The sequence below is a fragment of the Lagopus muta genome, chromosome 3, assembly GCF_023343835.1.
Source record: "Lagopus muta isolate bLagMut1 chromosome 3, bLagMut1 primary, whole genome shotgun sequence".
Classification (NCBI taxonomy): Eukaryota; Metazoa; Chordata; class Aves; order Galliformes; family Phasianidae; genus Lagopus; species Lagopus muta.
The window spans coordinates 712,372-731,829 of NC_064435.1; the positions used below are offsets into that span (position 1 = coordinate 712,372).

The 19,458-nt window shown below is 49.1% G+C and overlaps 1 protein-coding gene and 1 long non-coding RNA gene across 3 annotated transcripts in view; one reads left to right on the forward strand and one right to left on the reverse strand.

The window, feature by feature from the left end:
- The window catches only part of LOC125691184 (maestro heat-like repeat-containing protein family member 1), a 146,356-nt gene that overhangs the window by 68,716 nt on the left and 58,182 nt on the right, over positions 1-19,458 (reverse strand). Inside the window, 6 exon segments of the mRNA XM_048940225.1 lie at positions 183-290; positions 1,324-1,376; positions 1,459-1,600; positions 4,577-4,617; positions 4,696-4,840; positions 7,134-7,241. Coding sequence (XP_048796182.1) covers positions 183-290; positions 1,324-1,376; positions 1,459-1,600; positions 4,577-4,617; positions 4,696-4,840; positions 7,134-7,241 — 597 coding nt within the window.
- LOC125691187 (uncharacterized) lies at positions 1,607-4,461 on the forward strand. Of its 2 annotated transcripts, none has more exons than XR_007376028.1 (3): positions 1,607-2,135; positions 2,296-3,579; positions 3,619-4,461. It is a non-coding gene; the product is annotated as an uncharacterized LOC125691187 (long non-coding RNA). The 2 variants fall into 2 exon arrangements; XR_007376029.1 differs by having other exon boundaries at positions 1,631-1,685; positions 1,807-3,579.

The following is a 19,458-nucleotide window of genomic DNA, read 5'->3' on the forward strand; positions in this document are numbered from 1 at the left end:
GCACTGGAAATGGGAAGAATTCCGTTTCCAAATGCGTCCACCCACCCCAATGAACGCCTTGCTATTTTAATTCTCTCCCGACACCCTTCTCCCAGCAGCAGGAAGGACGATGCTTTGGAAAGCACCATTTGCCAGGCTGGTCCCAGTGAGGACGGACCCAGCGCCAGCCCCGCATCCGTCACCTTTTCAGTGGGGAATCCGTTGTAGCCGTTCAGCTGCCGGCACATCTCTGTCACAAAGTGGCAGATCCAAGCGTTGTCCGAAACGGATGCCAGCGTTTCCTGGAGGAGCTGGGTCACAAAACCACAGGACGGTCAAGGTTGGGAAGTTCTAGAGCTCCCCCAGCCCCGTCTGGCCCCCACCTTCCACCCTCACCCCCCAGATACCCATCAGCAATGCTCAGACCCCTCTCAGCCAGCTGCACAGCCCCGGGGCTCTCAGCCCATCCCCACCAGGAGGGGCTCCAGGCCCCCCCATCCCCACACCCTCCGCTGGGCTCTCCCAGCACTTCCCAGTCTGCCCTGAACTGGGAGCCCAGCGCCGGGTGCAGCGCTGCAGCAGTGCCTGCAGGGCAGAGCAGAGGGGAGCAGCACCTCCCTGCCCTGCTGGCTGCGCTCTGGCAATGGACCACAGGGTCCCGTTGGACCTCCTGGCCACCAAGGTTCACTGCTGGCTCCTGGTCAACCGTTGGTGAACCGCTGGTCAACCATTTGACACCTGTTGGTCAACCATTGACCAACAATTGGTCAACCACTGGGTCAGATGTTGGTCAACCATTGGTCAACCACTGGGTCAGATGTTGGTCAACCATTGGTCAACCACCGGTCAACCCTTGGGTCAACCACCGTTCAACTATTGGGTCAACCCATTAGTCAACTGCTGGTCAATCATTAACCAATCACTGCCCACCATACCTAAAGGTCCTTCTCTAAAGAGCTCCCTTCCAGCAGCTCAGCCCCAGCCTGTTCTGGTTGTGCAGTCATTCCCCACCCAAGATGGAGGCCCCTCCACTCGCCCCACGTCGAACTTCATGCTGTTTTCCTCCACCCATCACCCTTGCTGTATGTTCCCTGCTCCCAGCCCAGAAATGCACCTTTATTCCCCCTATTCCCAGGCCACGAGAAACGGCCCCAGGTCAATCCAACACCATCAGCAGAGCACCACAAGCTCCGCTCGGGTTAATTACCTCTCCGTGTCCTGTTTTAAGGCTCTCCAATTAAGCAGCAGACAAACTACGGCCCCAGCCCGGTACATGGATCCCAAATACCACAGCCACCCCCTCTTTGCCATCCCACCTTCGCACAGCAGTGTGGAAGCACTCACCAGCAGCAGCTCCTCCTCCCACTCCTCCAGGTGCAGCGACTTATCAGTGTTCTCTAGGAAAAATCACCTTTGTGCTCTTCCAGCCCCAAAGGGTCTCAGGCAGCCCCCGACCCCAACAAAGAAACCCCCTCCTACCCTCGATGCGCTCCACCAGCACAGGAACCCTTTTGCTCCAGAGCTGCTCCAGGGCAGGGTGAACGCTGCAGCACAACGCCTGCAGGAGCCGCAGGGCTGCTGCACCCCGACCGTCCCCGGTGTACGGCCGGGAGGACACCACCTGGAAAGGGAGAATGAGATGCGTTGGGTTGGGAGGGTCCTGAAAGGTCACAGAGCCATAGAAGGGGCTGGGAGAGCCCTTGAAGGTCATAGAGGTAGAGAAGGGGTTGAGAGGGTCCTTGAAGGACAGAGAGGCATGGAAGAGTTGGGTTGGGAGGGTCCTGAAAGTTCACAGAGCCATAGAAGGGGTTGGGAGAGCCCTTGAAGGTCATAGAGGTAGAGAAGGGGTTGAGAGGGTCCTTGAAGGACACAGAGGTAGAGAAGGGGTTGAGAGGGTCCTTGAAGGACACAGAGGTAGAGAAGAGTTGGGTTGGGAGGGTCCTGAAAGGTCACAGAGCCATAGAAGGGGCTGGGAGAGCCCTTGAAGGTCATAGAGGTAGAGAAGGGGTTGAGAGGGTCCTTGAAGGACACAGAGGTAGAGAAGGGGTTGAGAGGGTCCTTGAAGGACACAGAGGCATGGAAAACTTGGGTTGGGAGGGTCCTGAAAGGTCACAGAGCCATAGAATGGGTTGAGAGGGTCCTTGAAGGACACAGAGGTAGAGAAGGGGCTGAGAGGGTCCTTGAAGGACACAGAGGTAGAGAAGGGGTTGCGAGGGTCCTTGAAGGACACAGAGGCATGGAAGAGTTGGGTTGGGAGGGTCTTGAAAGTTCACAGAGCCATAGAATGGCTTGAGAGGGTCCTTGAAGGACACAGAGGTAGAGAAGGGGTTGAGAGGGTCCTTGAAGGACACAGAGGTAGAGAAGGGGTTGCGAGGGTCCTTGAAGGACAGAGAGGCATGGAAGAGTTGGGTTGGGAGGGTCCTGAAAGGTCACAGAGCCATAGAAGGGGCTGGGAGAGCCCTTGAAGGTCATAGAGGTTGAGAAGGGGTTGAGAGGGTCCTTGAAGGACAGAGAGGCATGGAAGAGTTGGGTTGGGAGGGTCCTGAAAGGTCACAGAGCCATAGAAGGGGCTGGGAGAGCCCTTGAAGGTCATAGAGGTAGAGAAGGGGTTGAGAGGGTCCTTGAAGGACACAGAGGCATGGAAGAGTTGGGTTGGGAGGGTCCTGAAAGTTCACAGAGCCATAGAAGGGGTTGAGAGAGTCCTTGAAGGACACAGAGGTAGAGAAGAGGTTGAGAGGGTCCTTGAAGGACACAGAGGTAGAGAAGGGGTTGAGAGGGTCCTTGAAGGACACAGAGGTAGAGAAGGGGTTGAGAGGGTCCTTGAAGGACACAGAGGTAGAGAAGGGGTTGAGAGGGTCCTTGAAGAACACAGAGGCATGGAAGAGTTGGGTTGGGAGGGTCCTGAAAGTTCACAGAGCCATAGAAGGGGTTGAGAGGGTCCTTGAAGGACACAGAGGTAGAGACGAGGTTGAGAGGGTCCTTGAAGGTCATAGAGGTAGAGAAGGGGTTGAGAGGGTCCTTGAAGGACAGAGAGGCATGGAAGAGTTGGGTTGGGAGGGTCCTGAATGTTCACAGAGCCATAGAAGGGGTTGGGAGAGCACTTGAAGGTCATAGAGGTAGAGAAGGGGTTGCGAGGGTCCTTGAAGGACACAGAGGCATGGAAGAGTTGGGTTGGGAGGGTCCTGAAAGGTCACAGAGCCATAGAAGGGGCTGGGAGAGCCCTTGAAGGTCATAGAGGTAGAGAAGGGGTTGAGAGGGTCCTTGAAGGACACAGAGGCATGGAAGAGTTGGGTTGGGAGGGTCCTGAAAGTACACAGAGCCATAGAATGGGCTGGGAGACCCCTTGAAGGTCACAGAGGTAGAGAAGGGGTTGTGAGGGTCCTTGAACGACACAGAGGTAGAGAAGCGGTTGAGAAGGTCCTTGAACGACACAGAGGCATGGAAGAGTTGGGTTGGGAGGGTCCTGAAAGTTCACAGAGCCACAGAATGGGTTGAGAGGGTCCTTGAAGGACACAGAGGCATGGAAGAGTTGGGTTGGGAGGGTCCTGAAAGTACACAGAGCCATAGAAGGGGTTGGGAGAGCCCTTGAAGGTCATAGAGGTAGAGAAGGGGTTGCGAGGGTCCTTGAAGGACACAGAGGTAGAGAAGGGGTTGCGAGGGTCCTTGAACGACACAAAGGCATGGAAGAGTTGGGTTGGGAGGGTCCTGAATGTTCACAGAGCCATAGAAGGGGTTGGGAGAGCACTTGAAGGTCATAGAGGTAGAGAAGGGGTTGCGAGGGTCCTTGAAGGACACAGAGGCATGGAAGAGTTGGGTTGGGAGGGTCCTGAAAGGTCACAGAGCCATAGAAGGGGCTGGGAGAGCCCTTGAAGGTCATAGAGGTAGAGAAGGGGTTGAGAGGGTCCTTGAAGGACACAGAGGCATGGAAGAGTTGGGTTGGGAGGGTCCTGAAAGTACACAGAGCCATAGAATGGGCTGGGAGACCCCTTGAAGGTCACAGAGGTAGAGACGAGGTTGAGAGGGTCCTTGAAGGTCATAGAGGTAGAGAAGGGGTTGCGAGGGTCCTTGAAGGACACAGAGCAATAAAAAAGGCAGTGCTAGAAGGGTCGCTGAAGATCAAACAAGCATGGAATTAGAGTATGACTTGGGTTGGAAGGGTCCTTAAAGATGACAAAGCCATAGAATGAGTTGGGTTGGGAAGGTCCTTAAAGGTCACAGAATCATGGAGTGACTGGGTTGGAAGGGTCATTAAAGATCAAAAAAGCATGGAGTTACAGCATGACCTGGGTTGGAAGCATCCTTGCAGATCAGAGACCCACAGGATGGGTTGGGTTGGGTTGGAAAGAATCCCTCAGCCCAATCCCTGCCGTGGGGTGGCTGCCCCCCGGCTCAGGCTGCCCAGGACCCCACCCCACAGCCTCCAGGGTTGGGGCACCCACAGCTCCGGGCAGCAGTGCTGGGGCTGCACCACCTCTGGGTGAAGGATTTCCCCACATCTGACCCCAAGCTGCCTTCTGTTGGGTTCAACCCATTCCCCCACATCCCACTGCCCCCATTTGATCACCCAACGAGGTGATCCAGCCCCCACACCACGTACCAGCAACCGCGTCGTCAGGGCGTGGGGCGAAGGAAGATTTCCTACAAACAGAAGGGAAATGGCATCAGACAGCATCCCGACCCTGAGCAGATCGACCTTTTCTGCACACCCGTACCAACCGTTGAGGTCATATGGGATCAGGGATGCGTTCCCTCCCTCCTCTCGTTTCTTCACAGATAAATGCATGAGGCTCTTGCAGATGGGAGTCAGCGCGTTGGTGAACTGCACGGGGGTGATGAACTCCAGCAGGTACGGCCACAGCACCTGGGGGGGAGTGGGGGGATGCAGAGCCCACAGCACGGCGGGACAGGAGGGGGGAGATGCCAGCTCCGGGGGTATTCAAATCCACAGCATCGTGGAATTGTTAAGGTTGGATGAGACTTCTGAGGTCCCCAACCCACCTCGCCACAGTCTTAAATAGACCTACAGAGTCATTAAGGTTGGAAGAGACCTGCAGGATCGTCCAGTCCAACGCCAACCCATCCCACCACGACCCTAAATAGACTCTTAGAGTCAATGAAGGGACCTACAAGATTCTCCAGCCCAACCCTCACCCAGTCCACCATGGCCCTCAACAGACCCCTAGTGTCATCCAACTTGGGAGAAACCTCTTGAATCCCCAAGTCCAATGGTCAACTCACCCCACTGCGACCCTAAACAGAACCAGGGACTCAGTGAGGTTGGAGCAGACCACCAAGATCATCCAGTCCAACCCCAACCCAGCCCACCATGGCGCTAAGTAGAACCATATTGGAAGAGACCTACAAGATTCTCCAGCCCAACCCTCACCCAGCCCACCTAACAACAGACCCATACAGTCATCAACCTTGGGAGAAACCTCTTGAATCCCCAAGTCCAATGGTCAACTCACCCCACTGCGACCCTAAACAGAACCAGGGACTCAGTGAGGTTGGAGCAGACCACCAAGATCATCCAGTCCAACCCCAACCCAGCCCACCATGGCGCTAAGTAGAACCATATTGGAAGAGACCTCCAAGATTCTCCAGCCCAACCCTCACCCAGCCCACCTAACAACAGACCCATAGAGTCATCCAACTTGGGAGAAACCTCTCAAATCCCCAAGTCCAATGGTCAACTCACCCCACTGCGACCCTAAACAGAACCAGGGACTCAGTGAGGTTGGAGCAGACCACCAAGATCATCCAGTCCAACCCCAACCCAGCCCACCATGGCGCTAAGTAGAACCATATTGGAAGAGACCTACAAGATTCTCAAGCCCAACTCATCTCCACATTGACCCTAAATAGAACCACAGAGTCATTAAGGTCAGAAGAGAACTCCAAGATTCTCCAGCCCAACCCTCACCCAGCCCACCTAACAACAGACCCCTAGAGTCATCAACCTTGGGAGAAACCTCTTGAATCCCCAAGTCCAATGGTCAACTCACCCCACTGTGACCCTAAACAGAACCAGGGACTCGGTGAGGTTGGAGCAGACCACCAAGATCATCCAGTCCAACCCCAACCCAGCCCACCATGGCGCTAAGTAGAACCATACACTCACTGATATTGGAAGAGACCTACAAGATTCTCCAGCCCAACCCTCACCCAGCCCACCATCGCCCTCAACAGACCCATACAGTCATCCAACTTGGGAGAAACCTCTTGAATCCCCAAGTCCAATGGTCAACTCACCCCACTGCGACCCTAAACAGAACCAGGGACTCAGTGAGGTTGGAGCAGACCACCAAGATCATCCAGTCCAACCCCAACCCAGCCCACCATGGCGCTAAGTAGAACCATATTGGAAGAGACCTACAAGATTCTCAAGCCCAACTCATCTCCACATTGACCCTAAATAGAACCACAGAGTCGTTAAGGTCAGAAGAGAACTCCAAGATCATCCAATCCAACCCTCACCCAGCCCACCTAACAACAGACCCATAGAGTCATCCAACTTGGGAGAAACCTCTCGAATCCCCAAGTCCAATGGTCAACTCACCCCACTGCGACCCTAAACAGAACCAGGGACTCAGTGAGGTTGGAGCAGACCACCAAGATCATCCAGTCCAACCCCAACCCAGCCCACCATGGCGCTAAGTAGAACCATATTGGAAGAGAACTACAAGATTCTCAAGCCCAACTCATCTCCACATTGACCCTAAATAGAACCACAGAGTCATTAAGGTCAGAAGAGAACTCCAAGATCATCCAATCCAACCCCAACTCTCTCTACCACGACCGTAAAGGGACCCGTAGACTCATAAAAGTTGGAAATGACCTCCGAGATCCCCAACCCCACTCCAACCCGTCCTACTCGACGTGACCCCAAATTCCACACCTCCCCGGTTTGAACAACCCCAGGGACGATGACCCCCCCCCCAACCTCCACTTCCCCATTCCGGTTCCTAACAAAGCACTCAGTGGGGTTTTCTGCTTTAGTGGGGAAATATTAACAGCAGGTGGACGGTTGGGCTGGATGACCTGGGAGGTCCATTCCAGCCTCGGTGATTGCAGTGCTCAGAGGGGATGGGATGGCGACAAGGGCTGTGACAGAGGAGGGGACATCCCTGCAGAGCACCGGGTGACGCACTCACGTTGTTCATCCGATCGACGGTGGTGCTGAGGAGGAGGAGCGTGTTGACGCTGATGCTCCGCACGCTGTCGCTCGTGGGGTCATCCACGTCTGGGAGCGGCTTCTGGGGCTGCGGGGAGGGAAGGTCATCAGAACCCCAAATTATGGATCAGAGAATCATAAAATCACTGAAGGGTTGGGTTGGAAGGGTCCTGAAAGATCAGAGAATAGTGAAATTGCTGAGTGATTGGGTTGGAAGGGTCCTCTTAGATTAGAGTCAAAGAATTGCTGTACAGTTGAGTTGGAAGGGTCCTGAAAGGTCAGAGAATCATGAAATTGCTGAGTGATTGGGTTGGAAGGGTCCTCATAGATTAGAGAGTCAAAGAATTGCTGTACAGTTGAGTTGGAAGGGTCCTGAAAGGTCAGAGAATCATGAAATTGCTGAGTGATTGGGTCATAAGGGTCCTCTTAGATTAGAGAGTCAAAGAATTGCTGTACAGTTGAGTTGGAAGGGTCCTGAAAGGTCACAGAATCATGAAATTGCTGAGTGATTGGGTTGGAAGGGTCCTCTTAGATTAGAGAGTCAAAGAATTGCTGTACAGCTGAGTTGGAAGGGTCCTGAAAGATCACAGAATCATGAAATTGCTGAATGATTGGGTTGGAAGGGTCCTCATAGATTAGAGTCAAAGAATAGCTGTACAGTTGAGTTGGAAGGGTCCTGAAAGGTCACAGAATCATGAAATTGCTGAGTGATTGGGTTGGAAGGGTCCTCATAGATTAGAGTCAAAGAATTGCTGTACAGTTGAGTTGGAAGGGTCCTGAAAGATCAGAGAATCATGAAATTGCTGAGTGATTGGGTTGGAAGGGTCCTCATAGATTAGAGAGTCCAAGAATTGCTGTACAGTTGAGTTGGAAGGGTCCTGAAAGATCACAGAATCATGAAATTGCTCAGTGATTGGGTTGGAAGGGTCCTCATAGATTAGAGTCAAAGAATTGCTGTACAGTTGAGTTGGAAGGGTCCTGAAAGATCACAGAATCATGAAATTGCTGAGTGATTGGGTTGGAAGGGTCCTCATAGATTAGAGTCAAAGAATTGCTGTACAGTTGAGTTGGAAGGGTCCTGAAAGGTCAGAGAATCATGAAATTGCTGAGTGATTGGGTTGGAAGGGTCCTCTTAGATTAGAGAGTCCAAGAATTGCTGTACAGTTGAGTTGGAAGGGTCCTGAAAGGTCAGAGAATCATGAAATTGCTGAGTGATTCGGTTTGAAGGGTCCTCTTAGATTAGAGAGTCAAAGAATTGCTGTACAGTTGAGTTGGAAGGGTCCTGAAAGATCAGAGAATCATGAAATTGCTGAATGATTGGGTTGGAAGGGTCCTCATAGATTAGAGAGTCAAAGAATTGCTGTACAGTTGAGTTGGAAGGGTCCTGAAAGGTCAGAGAGTCATGAAATTGCTGAGTGATTGGGTTGGAAGGGTCCTCATAGATTAGAGAGTCAAAGAATTGCTGTACAGTTGAGTTGGAAGGGTCCTGAAAGATCAGAGAATCATGAAATTGCTGAGTGATTGGGTTGGAAGGGTCCTCATAGATTAGAGAGTCAAAGAATTGCTGTACAGTTGAGTTGGAAGGGTCCTGAAAGATCAGAGAATCATAGACCTACAGAAAGTTGGGTTGGAAGGGTCCTGAAAGATCACTGAACCATTGGATGGGTTGCAAGAGTCTCTATAGATCAGAAACACAGAACTGTTTAATAGTTGGCCTGGGCAGGTCCTGAAAGATGACAGAACTATATGATAGACCGTCTTGGGAGGGTCCTGAAAGATCACAGCAATATGGCACGGGCTGAGTTGAAACGGCCCTGTAAGATCACAGAGCCATTGGAGGGGTTGGGTTGGAAGAGTCTTTATAGATCAGAAATGTAGAACTGCTTAACAGTTGGCATGGGCAGGTCCTGAAAGATCCCAGAACTATAGGATGGGTTGGGTTGGAAGGGTCTTGAAAGATCATAGAACTGTAAGATCAATTGGGTTGGAAGGGTCCTGAAAGATGCCAGAACTGTAAGATCAATTGGGTTGGAAGGGTCCTGAAAGATCATAGAACTGTAAGATCAATTGGGTTGGAAGGGTCCTGAAAGATCATAGAACTACTGGTTGGGTGAGAAGGGTCCTGGGAGGTCAGAAGCATAGAACTGTTTCACAGCTGGCTTGGATAGGTCCTGAAAGATCTCAGAACTACAGGATGGGTTGTGTTGGGAGGGTCCTTATAGATCAGAAACATTGAACTGCTGCATGCTTAGGTTGGCTGGGTCCTGAAAGATCATAGAACTGTAAGATCAATTGGGTTGGAAGGGTCCTGAAAGATCACAGAACTGTAAGATCAATTGGGTTGGAAGGGTCCTGAAAGATCCCAGAACTGTAAGATCAATTGGGTTGGAAGGGTCCTGAAAGATCATAGAACTGTAAGATCAATTGGGTTGGAAGGGTCCTGAAAGATCATAGAACTGTAAGATCAATGGGGTTGGAAGGGTCCTGAAAGATCACAGAACTGTAAGATCAATTGGGTTGGAAGGGTCCTGAAAGATCATAGAACTATGGGTTGGGTGAGAAGGGTCCTGAGAGGTCCCAGGATGGGTTGTGTTGGGAGGGTCCTTATGGATCAGAAACATTGAACTGCTGCATGCTTAGGTTGGCTGGGTCCTGAAAGATCACAGAGCTGTAGGATGGGTTGGGTTGGAAGGGTCTTGAAAGATCCCAGAACTGTAAGATCAATTGGGTTGGAAGGGTCCTGAAAGATCCCAGTACTGTAAGACCAATTGGGTTGGAAGGGTCCTGAAAGATGCCAGAACTGTAAGATCAATTGGGTTGGAAGGGTCCTGAAAGATCACAGAACTGTAAGATCAATTGGGTTGGAAGGGTCCTGAAAGATCATAGAACTACTGGTTGGGTGAGAAGGGTCCTGAGAGGTCAGAAGCATAGAGCTGTTTCACAGCTGGCTTGGATAGGTCCTGAAAGATCTCAGAACTACAGGACGGGTTGTGTTGGGAGGGTCCTTATGGATCAGAAACATTGAACTGCTGAATGCTTAGGTTGGCTGGGTCCTGAAAGATCACAGAGCTGTAGGATGGGTTGGGTTGGAAGGGTCCTGAAAGATCATAGAACTGTAAGATCAATTGGGTTGGAAGGGTCCTGAAAGATCATAGAACTGTAAGATCAATTGGGTTGGAAGGGTCCTGAAAGATGCCAGAACTGTAAGATCAATTGGGTTGGAAGGGTCCTGAAAGATCATAGAACTACTGGTTGGGTGAGAAGGGTCCTGAGAGATCCCAGAATGGGTTGTGTTGGGAGGGTCCTTATAGATCAGAAAACACTGAACTGCTGCATGCTTAGGTTGGCTGGGTCCTGAAAGATCACAGAGCTGTAGGATGGGTTGGGTTGGAAGGGTCCTGAAAGATCATAGAACTGTAAGATCAATTGGGTTGGAAGGGTCCTGAAAGATCATAGAACTGTAAGATCAATTGGGTTGGAAGGGTCCTGAAAGATGCCAGAACTGTAAGATCAATTGGGTTGGAAGGGTCCTGAAAGATCATAGAACTATTGGTTGGGTGAGAAGGGTCCTGAGAGGTCAGAAGCATAGAACTGTTTCACAGTAGGCTTGGATAGGTCCTGAAAGATCTCAGAACTACAGGATGGTTTGTGTTGGGAAGGTCCTTACAGATCAGAAAACATTGAACTGCTGCATGCTTAGGTTGGCTGGGTCCTGAAAGATCACAGAGCTGTAGGATGGGTTGGGTTGGAAGGGTCTTGAAAGATCATAGAACTGTAAGATCAATTGGGTTGGAAGGGTCCTGAAAGATCATAGAACTGTAAGATCAATTGGGTTGGAAGGGTCCTGAAAGATCATAGAACTGTAAGATCAATTGGGTTGGAAGGGTCCTGAAAGATGCCAGAACTGTAAGATCAATTGGGTTGGAAGGGTCCTGAAAGATCATAGAACTGTAAGATCAATTGGGTTGGAAGGGTCTTGAAAGATCCCAGAACAGTAAGATCAATTGGGTTGGAAGGGTCCTGAAAGATCATAGAACTGTAAGATCAATTGGGTTGGAAGGGTCCTGAAAGATCATAGAACTGTAAGATCAATTGGGTTGGAAGGGTCCTGAAAGATCATAGAACTGTAAGATCAATTGGGTTGGAAGGGTCCTGAGAGATCATAGAACTGTAAGATCAATTGGGTTGGAAGGGTCCTGAAAGATCATAGAACTGTAAGATCAATTGGGTTGGAAGGGTCCTGAGAGATCATAGAACTGTAAGATCAATTGGGTTGGAAGGGTCCTGAAAGATCATAGAACTACTGGTTGGGTGAGAAGGGTCCTGAGAGGTCAGAAGCATAGAACTGTTTCACAGCTGGCTTGGATAGGTCCTGAAAGATCTCAGAACTACAGGATGGGTTGTGTTGGGAGGGTCCTTATGGATCAGAAATACTGAACTGCTGCATATTTAGGTTGGCTGGGTCCTGAAAGATCACAGAGCTGTAGGATGGGTTGGGTTGGAAGGGTCTTGAAAGATCATAGAACTGTAAGATCAATTGGGTTGGACGGGTCCTGAAAGATGCCAGAACTGTAAGATCAATTGGGTTGGAAGGGTCCTGAAAGATCCCACAACTGTAAGATCAATTGGGTTGGAAGGGTCCTGAAAGATCATAGAACTATTGGTTGGGTGAGAAGGGTCCTGAAAGGTCCCAGGATGGGTTGTGTTGGGAGGGTCCTTATGGATCAGAAAACATTGAACTGCTGCATGCTTAGGTTGGCTGGGTCCTGAAAGATCACAGAGCTGTAGGATGGGTTGCGTTGGAAGGGTCTTGAAAGATCCCAGAACTGTAAGATCAATTGGGTTGGAAGGGTCCTGAAAGATCATAGAACTGTAAGATCAATTGGGTTGGAAGGGTCCTGAAAGATCATAGAACTGTAAGATCAATTGGGTTGGAAGGGTCCTGAAAGATCTTAGAACTGTAAGATCAATTGGGTTGGAAGGGTCCTGAATGATCACAGAACTACTGGTTGGGTGAGAAGGGTCCTGAGAGGTCCCATGATGGGTTGTGTTGGGAGGGTCCTTATGGATCAGAAACATTGAACTGCTGCATATTTAGGTTGGCTGGGTCCTGAAAGATCACAGAGCTGTAGGATGGGTTGGGTTGGAAGGGTCTTGAAAGATCCCAGAACTGTAAGATCAATTGGGTTGGAAGGGTCCTGAGAGATCATAGAACTGTAAGATCAATTGTGTTGGAAGGGTCCTGAAAGATCCCAGAACTGTAAGATCAATTGGGTTGGAAGGGTCCTGAAAGATCATAGAACTGTAAGATCAATTGGGTTGGAAGGGTCCTGAAAGATCACAGAACTACTGGTTGGGTGAGAAGGGTCCTGGGAGGTCAGAAGCATAGAACTGTTTCAAAGCTGGCTTGGATAGGTCCTGAAAGATCTCAGAACTACAGGACGGGTTGTGTTGGGAGGGTCCTTACAGATCAGAAACACTGAACTGCTGCATGCTTAATCTGGCTGGGTCCTGAAAGATCACAGAGCTGTAGGATGGGTTGGGTTGGAAAGGTCTTGAAAGATCATAGAACCGTAAGATCAATTGGGTTGGAAGGGTCCTGAAAGATCATAGAACTGTAAGATCAATTGGGTTGGAAGGGTCCTGAAAGATCATAGAACTGTAAGATCAATTGGGTTGGAAGGGTCCTGAAAGATCATAGAACTACTGGTTGGGTGAGAAGGGTCCTGGGAGGTCAGAAGCATAGAGCTGTTTCACAGCTGGCTTGGATAGGTCCTGAAAGATCTCAGAACTACAGGATGGGCTGAGTTGGGAGGGTCCTTATAGATCAGAAACACTGAACTGCTGCATGCTTAGGTTGGCTGGGTCCTGAAAGATCACAGAGCTGTAGGATGGGTTGGGTTGGAAGGGTCTTGAAAGATCCCAGAACTGTAAGATCAATTGGGTTGGAAGGGTCCTGAGAGATCATAGAACTGTAAGATCAATTGGGTTGGAAGGGTCCTGAAAGATCCCAGAACTGTAAGATCAATTGGGTTGGAAGGGTCCTGAAAGATCACAGAACTACTGGTTGGGTGAGAAGGGTCCTGGGAGGTCAGAAGCATAGAACTGTTTCACAGCTGGCTTGGATAGGTCCTGAAAGATCTCAGAACTACAGGACGGGTTGTGTTGGGAGGGTCCTTACAGATCAGAAACACTGAACTGCTGCATGCTTAATTTGGCTGGGTCCTGAAAGATCACAGAGCTGTAGGATGGGTTGGGTTGGAAAGGTCTTGAAAGATCATAGAACCGTAAGATCAATTGGGTTGGAAGGGTCCTGAAAGATCATAGAACTGTAAGATCAATTGGGTTGGAAGGGTCCTGAAAGATCATAGAACTGTAAGATCAATTGGGTTGGAAGGGTCCTGAAAGATCTTAGAACTGTAAGATCAATTGGGTTGGAAGGGTCCTGAATGATCACAGAACTACTGGTTGGGTGAGAAGGGTCCTGAGAGATCCCAGAATGGGTTGTGTTGGGAGGGTCCTTATGGATCAGAAAACACTGAACTGCTGCATGCTTAGGTTGGCTGGGTCCTGAAAGATCACAGAGCTGTAGGATGGGTTGGGTTGGAAGGGTCTTGAAAGATCCCAGAACTGTAAGATCAATTGGGTTGGAAGGGTCCTGAAAGATCCCAGTACTGTAAGACCAATTGGGTTAGAAGGGTCCTGAAAGATCATAGAACTGTAAGATCAATTGGGTTGGAAGGGTCCTGAAAGATCATAGAACTGTAAGATCAATTGGGTTGGAAGGGTCCTGAAAGATCATAGAACTGTAAGATCAATTGGGTTGGAAGGGTCCTGAAAGATCATAGAACTATTGGATGGGTGAGAAGGGTCCTGAGAGGTCCCAGGATGGGTTGTGTTGGGAGGGTCCTTACAGATCAGAAACACTGAACTGCTGCATGCTTAGGTTGGAGGGGTCCTGAAAGATCACAGAGCTGTAGGATGGGTTGGGTTGGAAGGGTCCTGAAAGATGCCAGAACTGTAAGATCAATTGGGTTGGAAGGGTCCTGAAAGATCATAGAACTGTAAGATCAATTGGGTTGGAAGGGTCCTGAAAGATCACAGAACTATTGGTTGGGTGAGAAGGGTCCTGAGAGGTCAGAAGCATAGAGCTGTTTCACAGTAGGCTTGGATAGGTCCTGAAAGATCTCAGAACTACAGGATGGTTTGTGTTGGGAAGGTCCTTACAGATCAGAAAACATTGAACTGCTGCATGCTTAGGTTGGCTGGGTCCTGAAAGATCACAGAGCTGTAGGATGGGTTGGGTTGGAAGGGTCTTGAAAGATCACAGAACTGTAAGATCAATTGGGTTGGAAGGGTCCTGAAAGATCCCAGAACTGTAAGATCAATTGGGTTGGAAGGGTCCTGAAAGATGCCAGAACTGTAAGATCAATTGGGTTGGAAGGGTCCTGAAAGATCATAGAACTACTGGTTGGGTGAGAAGGGTCCTGAGAGATCCCAGAATGGGTTGTGTTGGGAGGGTCCTTATAGATCAGAAAACACTGAACTGCTGCATGCTTAGGTTGGCTGGGTCCTGAAAGATCACAGAGCTGTAGGATGGGTTGGGTTGGAAGGGTCCTGAAAGATCATAGAACTGTAAGATCAATTGGGTTGGAAGGGTCCTGAAAGATCATAGAACTGTAAGATCAATTGGGTTGGAAGGGTCCTGAAAGATGCCAGAACTGTAAGATCAATTGGGTTGGAAGGGTCCTGAAAGATCATAGAACTATTGGTTGGGTGAGAAGGGTCCTGAGAGGTCAGAAGCATAGAACTGTTTCACAGTAGGCTTGGATAGGTCCTGAAAGATCTCAGAACTACAGGATGGTTTGTGTTGGGAAGGTCCTTACAGATCAGAAAACATTGAACTGCTGCATGCTTAGGTTGGCTGGGTCCTGAAAGATCACAGAGCTGTAGGATGGGTTGGGTTGGAAGGGTCTTGAAAGATCATAGAACTGTAAGATCAATTGGGTTGGAAGGGTCCTGAAAGATCATAGAACTGTAAGATCAATTGGGTTGGAAGGGTCCTGAAAGATCATAGAACTGTAAGATCAATTGGGTTGGAAGGGTCCTGAAAGATGCCAGAACTGTAAGATCAATTGGGTTGGAAGGGTCCTGAAAGATCATAGAACTGTAAGATCAATTGGGTTGGAAGGGTCTTGAAAGATCCCAGAACAGTAAGATCAATTGGGTTGGAAGGGTCCTGAAAGATCATAGAACTGTAAGATCAATTGGGTTGGAAGGGTCCTGAAAGATCATAGAACTGTAAGATCAATTGGGTTGGAAGGGTCCTGAAAGATCATAGAACTGTAAGATCAATTGGGTTGGAAGGGTCCTGAGAGATCATAGAACTGTAAGATCAATTGGGTTGGAAGGGTCCTGAAAGATCATAGAACTGTAAGATCAATTGGGTTGGAAGGGTCCTGAGAGATCATAGAACTGTAAGATCAATTGGGTTGGAAGGGTCCTGAAAGATCATAGAACTACTGGTTGGGTGAGAAGGGTCCTGAGAGGTCAGAAGCATAGAACTGTTTCACAGCTGGCTTGGATAGGTCCTGAAAGATCTCAGAACTACAGGATGGGTTGTGTTGGGAGGGTCCTTATGGATCAGAAATACTGAACTGCTGCATATTTAGGTTGGCTGGGTCCTGAAAGATCACAGAGCTGTAGGATGGGTTGGGTTGGAAGGGTCTTGAAAGATCATAGAACTGTAAGATCAATTGGGTTGGACGGGTCCTGAAAGATGCCAGAACTGTAAGATCAATTGGGTTGGAAGGGTCCTGAAAGATCCCACAACTGTAAGATCAATTGGGTTGGAAGGGTCCTGAAAGATCATAGAACTATTGGTTGGGTGAGAAGGGTCCTGAAAGGTCCCAGGATGGGTTGTGTTGGGAGGGTCCTTATGGATCAGAAAACATTGAACTGCTGCATGCTTAGGTTGGCTGGGTCCTGAAAGATCACAGAGGTGTAGGATGGGTTGCGTTGGAAGGGTCTTGAAAGATCCCAGAACTGTAAGATCAATTGGGTTGGAAGGGTCCTGAGAGATCATAGAACTGTAAGATCAATTGTGTTGGAAGGGTCCTGAAAGATCCCAGAACTGTAAGATCAATTGGGTTGGAAGGGTCCTGAAAGATCATAGAACTGTAAGATCAATTGGGTTGGAAGGGTCCTGAAAGATCACAGAACTACTGGTTGGGTGAGAAGGGTCCTGGGAGGTCAGAAGCATAGAACTGTTTCAAAGCTGGCTTGGATAGGTCCTGAAAGATCTCAGAACTACAGGACGGGTTGTGTTGGGAGGGTCCTTACAGATCAGAAACACTGAACTGCTGCATGCTTAATCTGGCTGGGTCCTGAAAGATCACAGAGCTGTAGGATGGGTTGGGTTGGAAAGGTCTTGAAAGATCATAGAACCGTAAGATCAATTGGGTTGGAAGGGTCCTGAAAGATCATAGAACTGTAAGATCAATTGGGTTGGAAGGGTCCTGAAAGATCATAGAACTGTAAGATCAATTGGGTTGGAAGGGTCCTGAAAGATCATAGAACTACTGGTTGGGTGAGAAGGGTCCTGGGAGGTCAGAAGCATAGAGCTGTTTCACAGCTGGCTTGGATAGGTCCTGAAAGATCTCAGAACTACAGGATGGGCTGAGTTGGGAGGGTCCTTATAGATCAGAAACACTGAACTGCTGCATGCTTAGGTTGGCTGGGTCCTGAAAGATCACAGAGCTGTAGGATGGGTTGGGTTGGAAGGGTCTTGAAAGATCCCAGAACTGTAAGATCAATTGGGTTGGAAGGGTCCTGAGAGATCATAGAACTGTAAGATCAATTGGGTTGGAAGGGTCCTGAAAGATCCCAGAACTGTAAGATCAATTGGGTTGGAAGGGTCCTGAAAGATCACAGAACTACTGGTTGGGTGAGAAGGGTCCTGGGAGGTCAGAAGCATAGAACTGTTTCACAGCTGGCTTGGATAGGTCCTGAAAGATCTCAGAACTACAGGACGGGTTGTGTTGGGAGGGTCCTTACAGATCAGAAACACTGAACTGCTGCATGCTTAATTTGGCTGGGTCCTGAAAGATCACAGAGCTGTAGGATGGGTTGGGTTGGAAAGGTCTTGAAAGATCATAGAACCGTAAGATCAATTGGGTTGGAAGGGTCCTGAAAGATCATAGAACTGTAAGATCAATTGGGTTGGAAGGGTCCTGAAAGATCATAGAACTGTAAGATCAATTGGGTTGGAAGGGTCCTGAAAGATGCCAGAACTGTAAGATCAATTGGGTTGGAAGGGTCCTGAAAGATCATAGAACTGTAAGATCAATTGGGTTGGAAGGGTCTTGAAAGATCCCAGAACAGTAAGATCAATTGGGTTGGAAGGGTCCTGAAAGATCATAGAACTGTAAGATCAATTGGGTTGGAAGGGTCCTGAAAGATCATAGAACTGTAAGATCAATTGGGTTGGAAGGGTCCTGAAAGATCATAGAACTGTAAGATCAATTGGGTTGGAAGGGTCCTGAGAGATCATAGAACTGTAAGATCAATTGGGTTGGAAGGGTCCTGAAAGATCATAGAACTGTAAGATCAATTGGGTTGGAAGGGTCCTGAGAGATCATAGAACTGTAAGATCAATTGGGTTGGAAGGGTCCTGAAAGATCATAGAACTACTGGTTGGGTGAGAAGGGTCCTGAGAGGTCAGAAGCATAGAACTGTTTCACAGCTGGCTTGGATAGGTCCTGAAAGATCTCAGAACTACAGGATGGGTTGTGTTGGGAGGGTCCTTATGGATCAGAAATACTGAACTGCTGCATATTTAGGTTGGCTGGGTCCTGAAAGATCACAGAGCTGTAGGATGGGTTGGGTTGGAAGGGTCTTGAAAGATCATAGAACTGTAAGATCAATTGGGTTGGAAGGGTCCTGAAAGATGCCAGAACTGTAAGATCAATTGGGTTGGAAGGGTCCTGAAAGATCCCACAACTGTAAGATCAATTGGGTTGGAAGGGTCCTGAAAGATCATAGAACTATTGGTTGGGTGAGAAGGGTCCTGAAAGGTCCCAGGATGGGTTGTGTTGGGAGGGTCCTTATGGATCAGAAAACATTGAACTGCTGCATGCTTAGGTTGGCTGGGTCCTGAAAGATCACAGAGCTGTAGGATGGGTTGCGTTGGAAGGGTCTTGAAAGATCCCAGAACTGTAAGATCAATTGGGTTGGAAGGGTCCTGAAAGATCATAGAACTGTAAGATCAATTGGGTTGGAAGGGTCCTGAAAGATCATAGAACTGTAAGATCAATTGGGTTGGAAGGGTCCTGAAAGATCTTAGAACTGTAAGATCAATTGGGTTGGAAGGGTCCTGAATGATCACAGAACTACTGGTTGGGTGAGAAGGGTCCTGAGAGGTCCCATGATGGGTTGTGTTGGGAGGGTCCTTATGGATCAGAAACATTGAACTGCTGCATATTTAGGTTGGCTGGGTCCTGAAAGATCACAGAGCTGTAGGATGGGTTGGGTTGGAAGGGTCTTGAAAGATCCCAGAACTGTAAGATCAATTGGGTTGGAAGGGTCCTGAGAGATCATAGAACTGTAAGATCAATTGTGTTGGAAGGGTCCTGAAAGATCATAGAACTGTAAGATCAATTGGGTTGGAAGGGTCCTGAAAGATCCTAGAACTGTAAGATCAATTGGGTTGGAAGGGTCCTGAAAGATCACAGAACTACTGGTTGGGTGAGAAGGGTCCTGGGAGGTCAGAAGCATAGAACTGTTTCAAAGCTGGCTTGGATAGGTCCTGAAAGATCTCAGAACTACAGGACGGGTTGTGTTGGGAGGGTCCTTACAGATCAGAAACACTGAACTGCTGCATGCTTAATCTGGCTGGGTCCTGAAAGATCACAGAGCTGTAGGATGGGTTGGGTTGGAAAGGTCTTGAAAGATCATAGAACCGTAAGATCAATTGGGTTGGAAGGGTCCTGAAAGATCATAGAACTGTAAGATCAATTGGGTTGGAAGGGTCCTGAAAGATCATAGAACTGTAAGATCAATTGGGTTGGAAGGGTCCTGAAAGATCATAGAACTACTGGTTGGGTGAGAAGGGTCCTGGGAGGTCAGAAGCATAGAGCTGTTTCACAGCTGGCTTGGATAGGTCCTGAAAGATCTCAGAACTACAGGATGGGCTGAGTTGGGAGGGTCCTTATAGATCAGAAACACTGAACTGCTGCATGCTTAGGTTGGCTGGGTCCTGAAAGATCACAGAGCTGTAGGATGGGTTGGGTTGGAAGGGTCTTGAA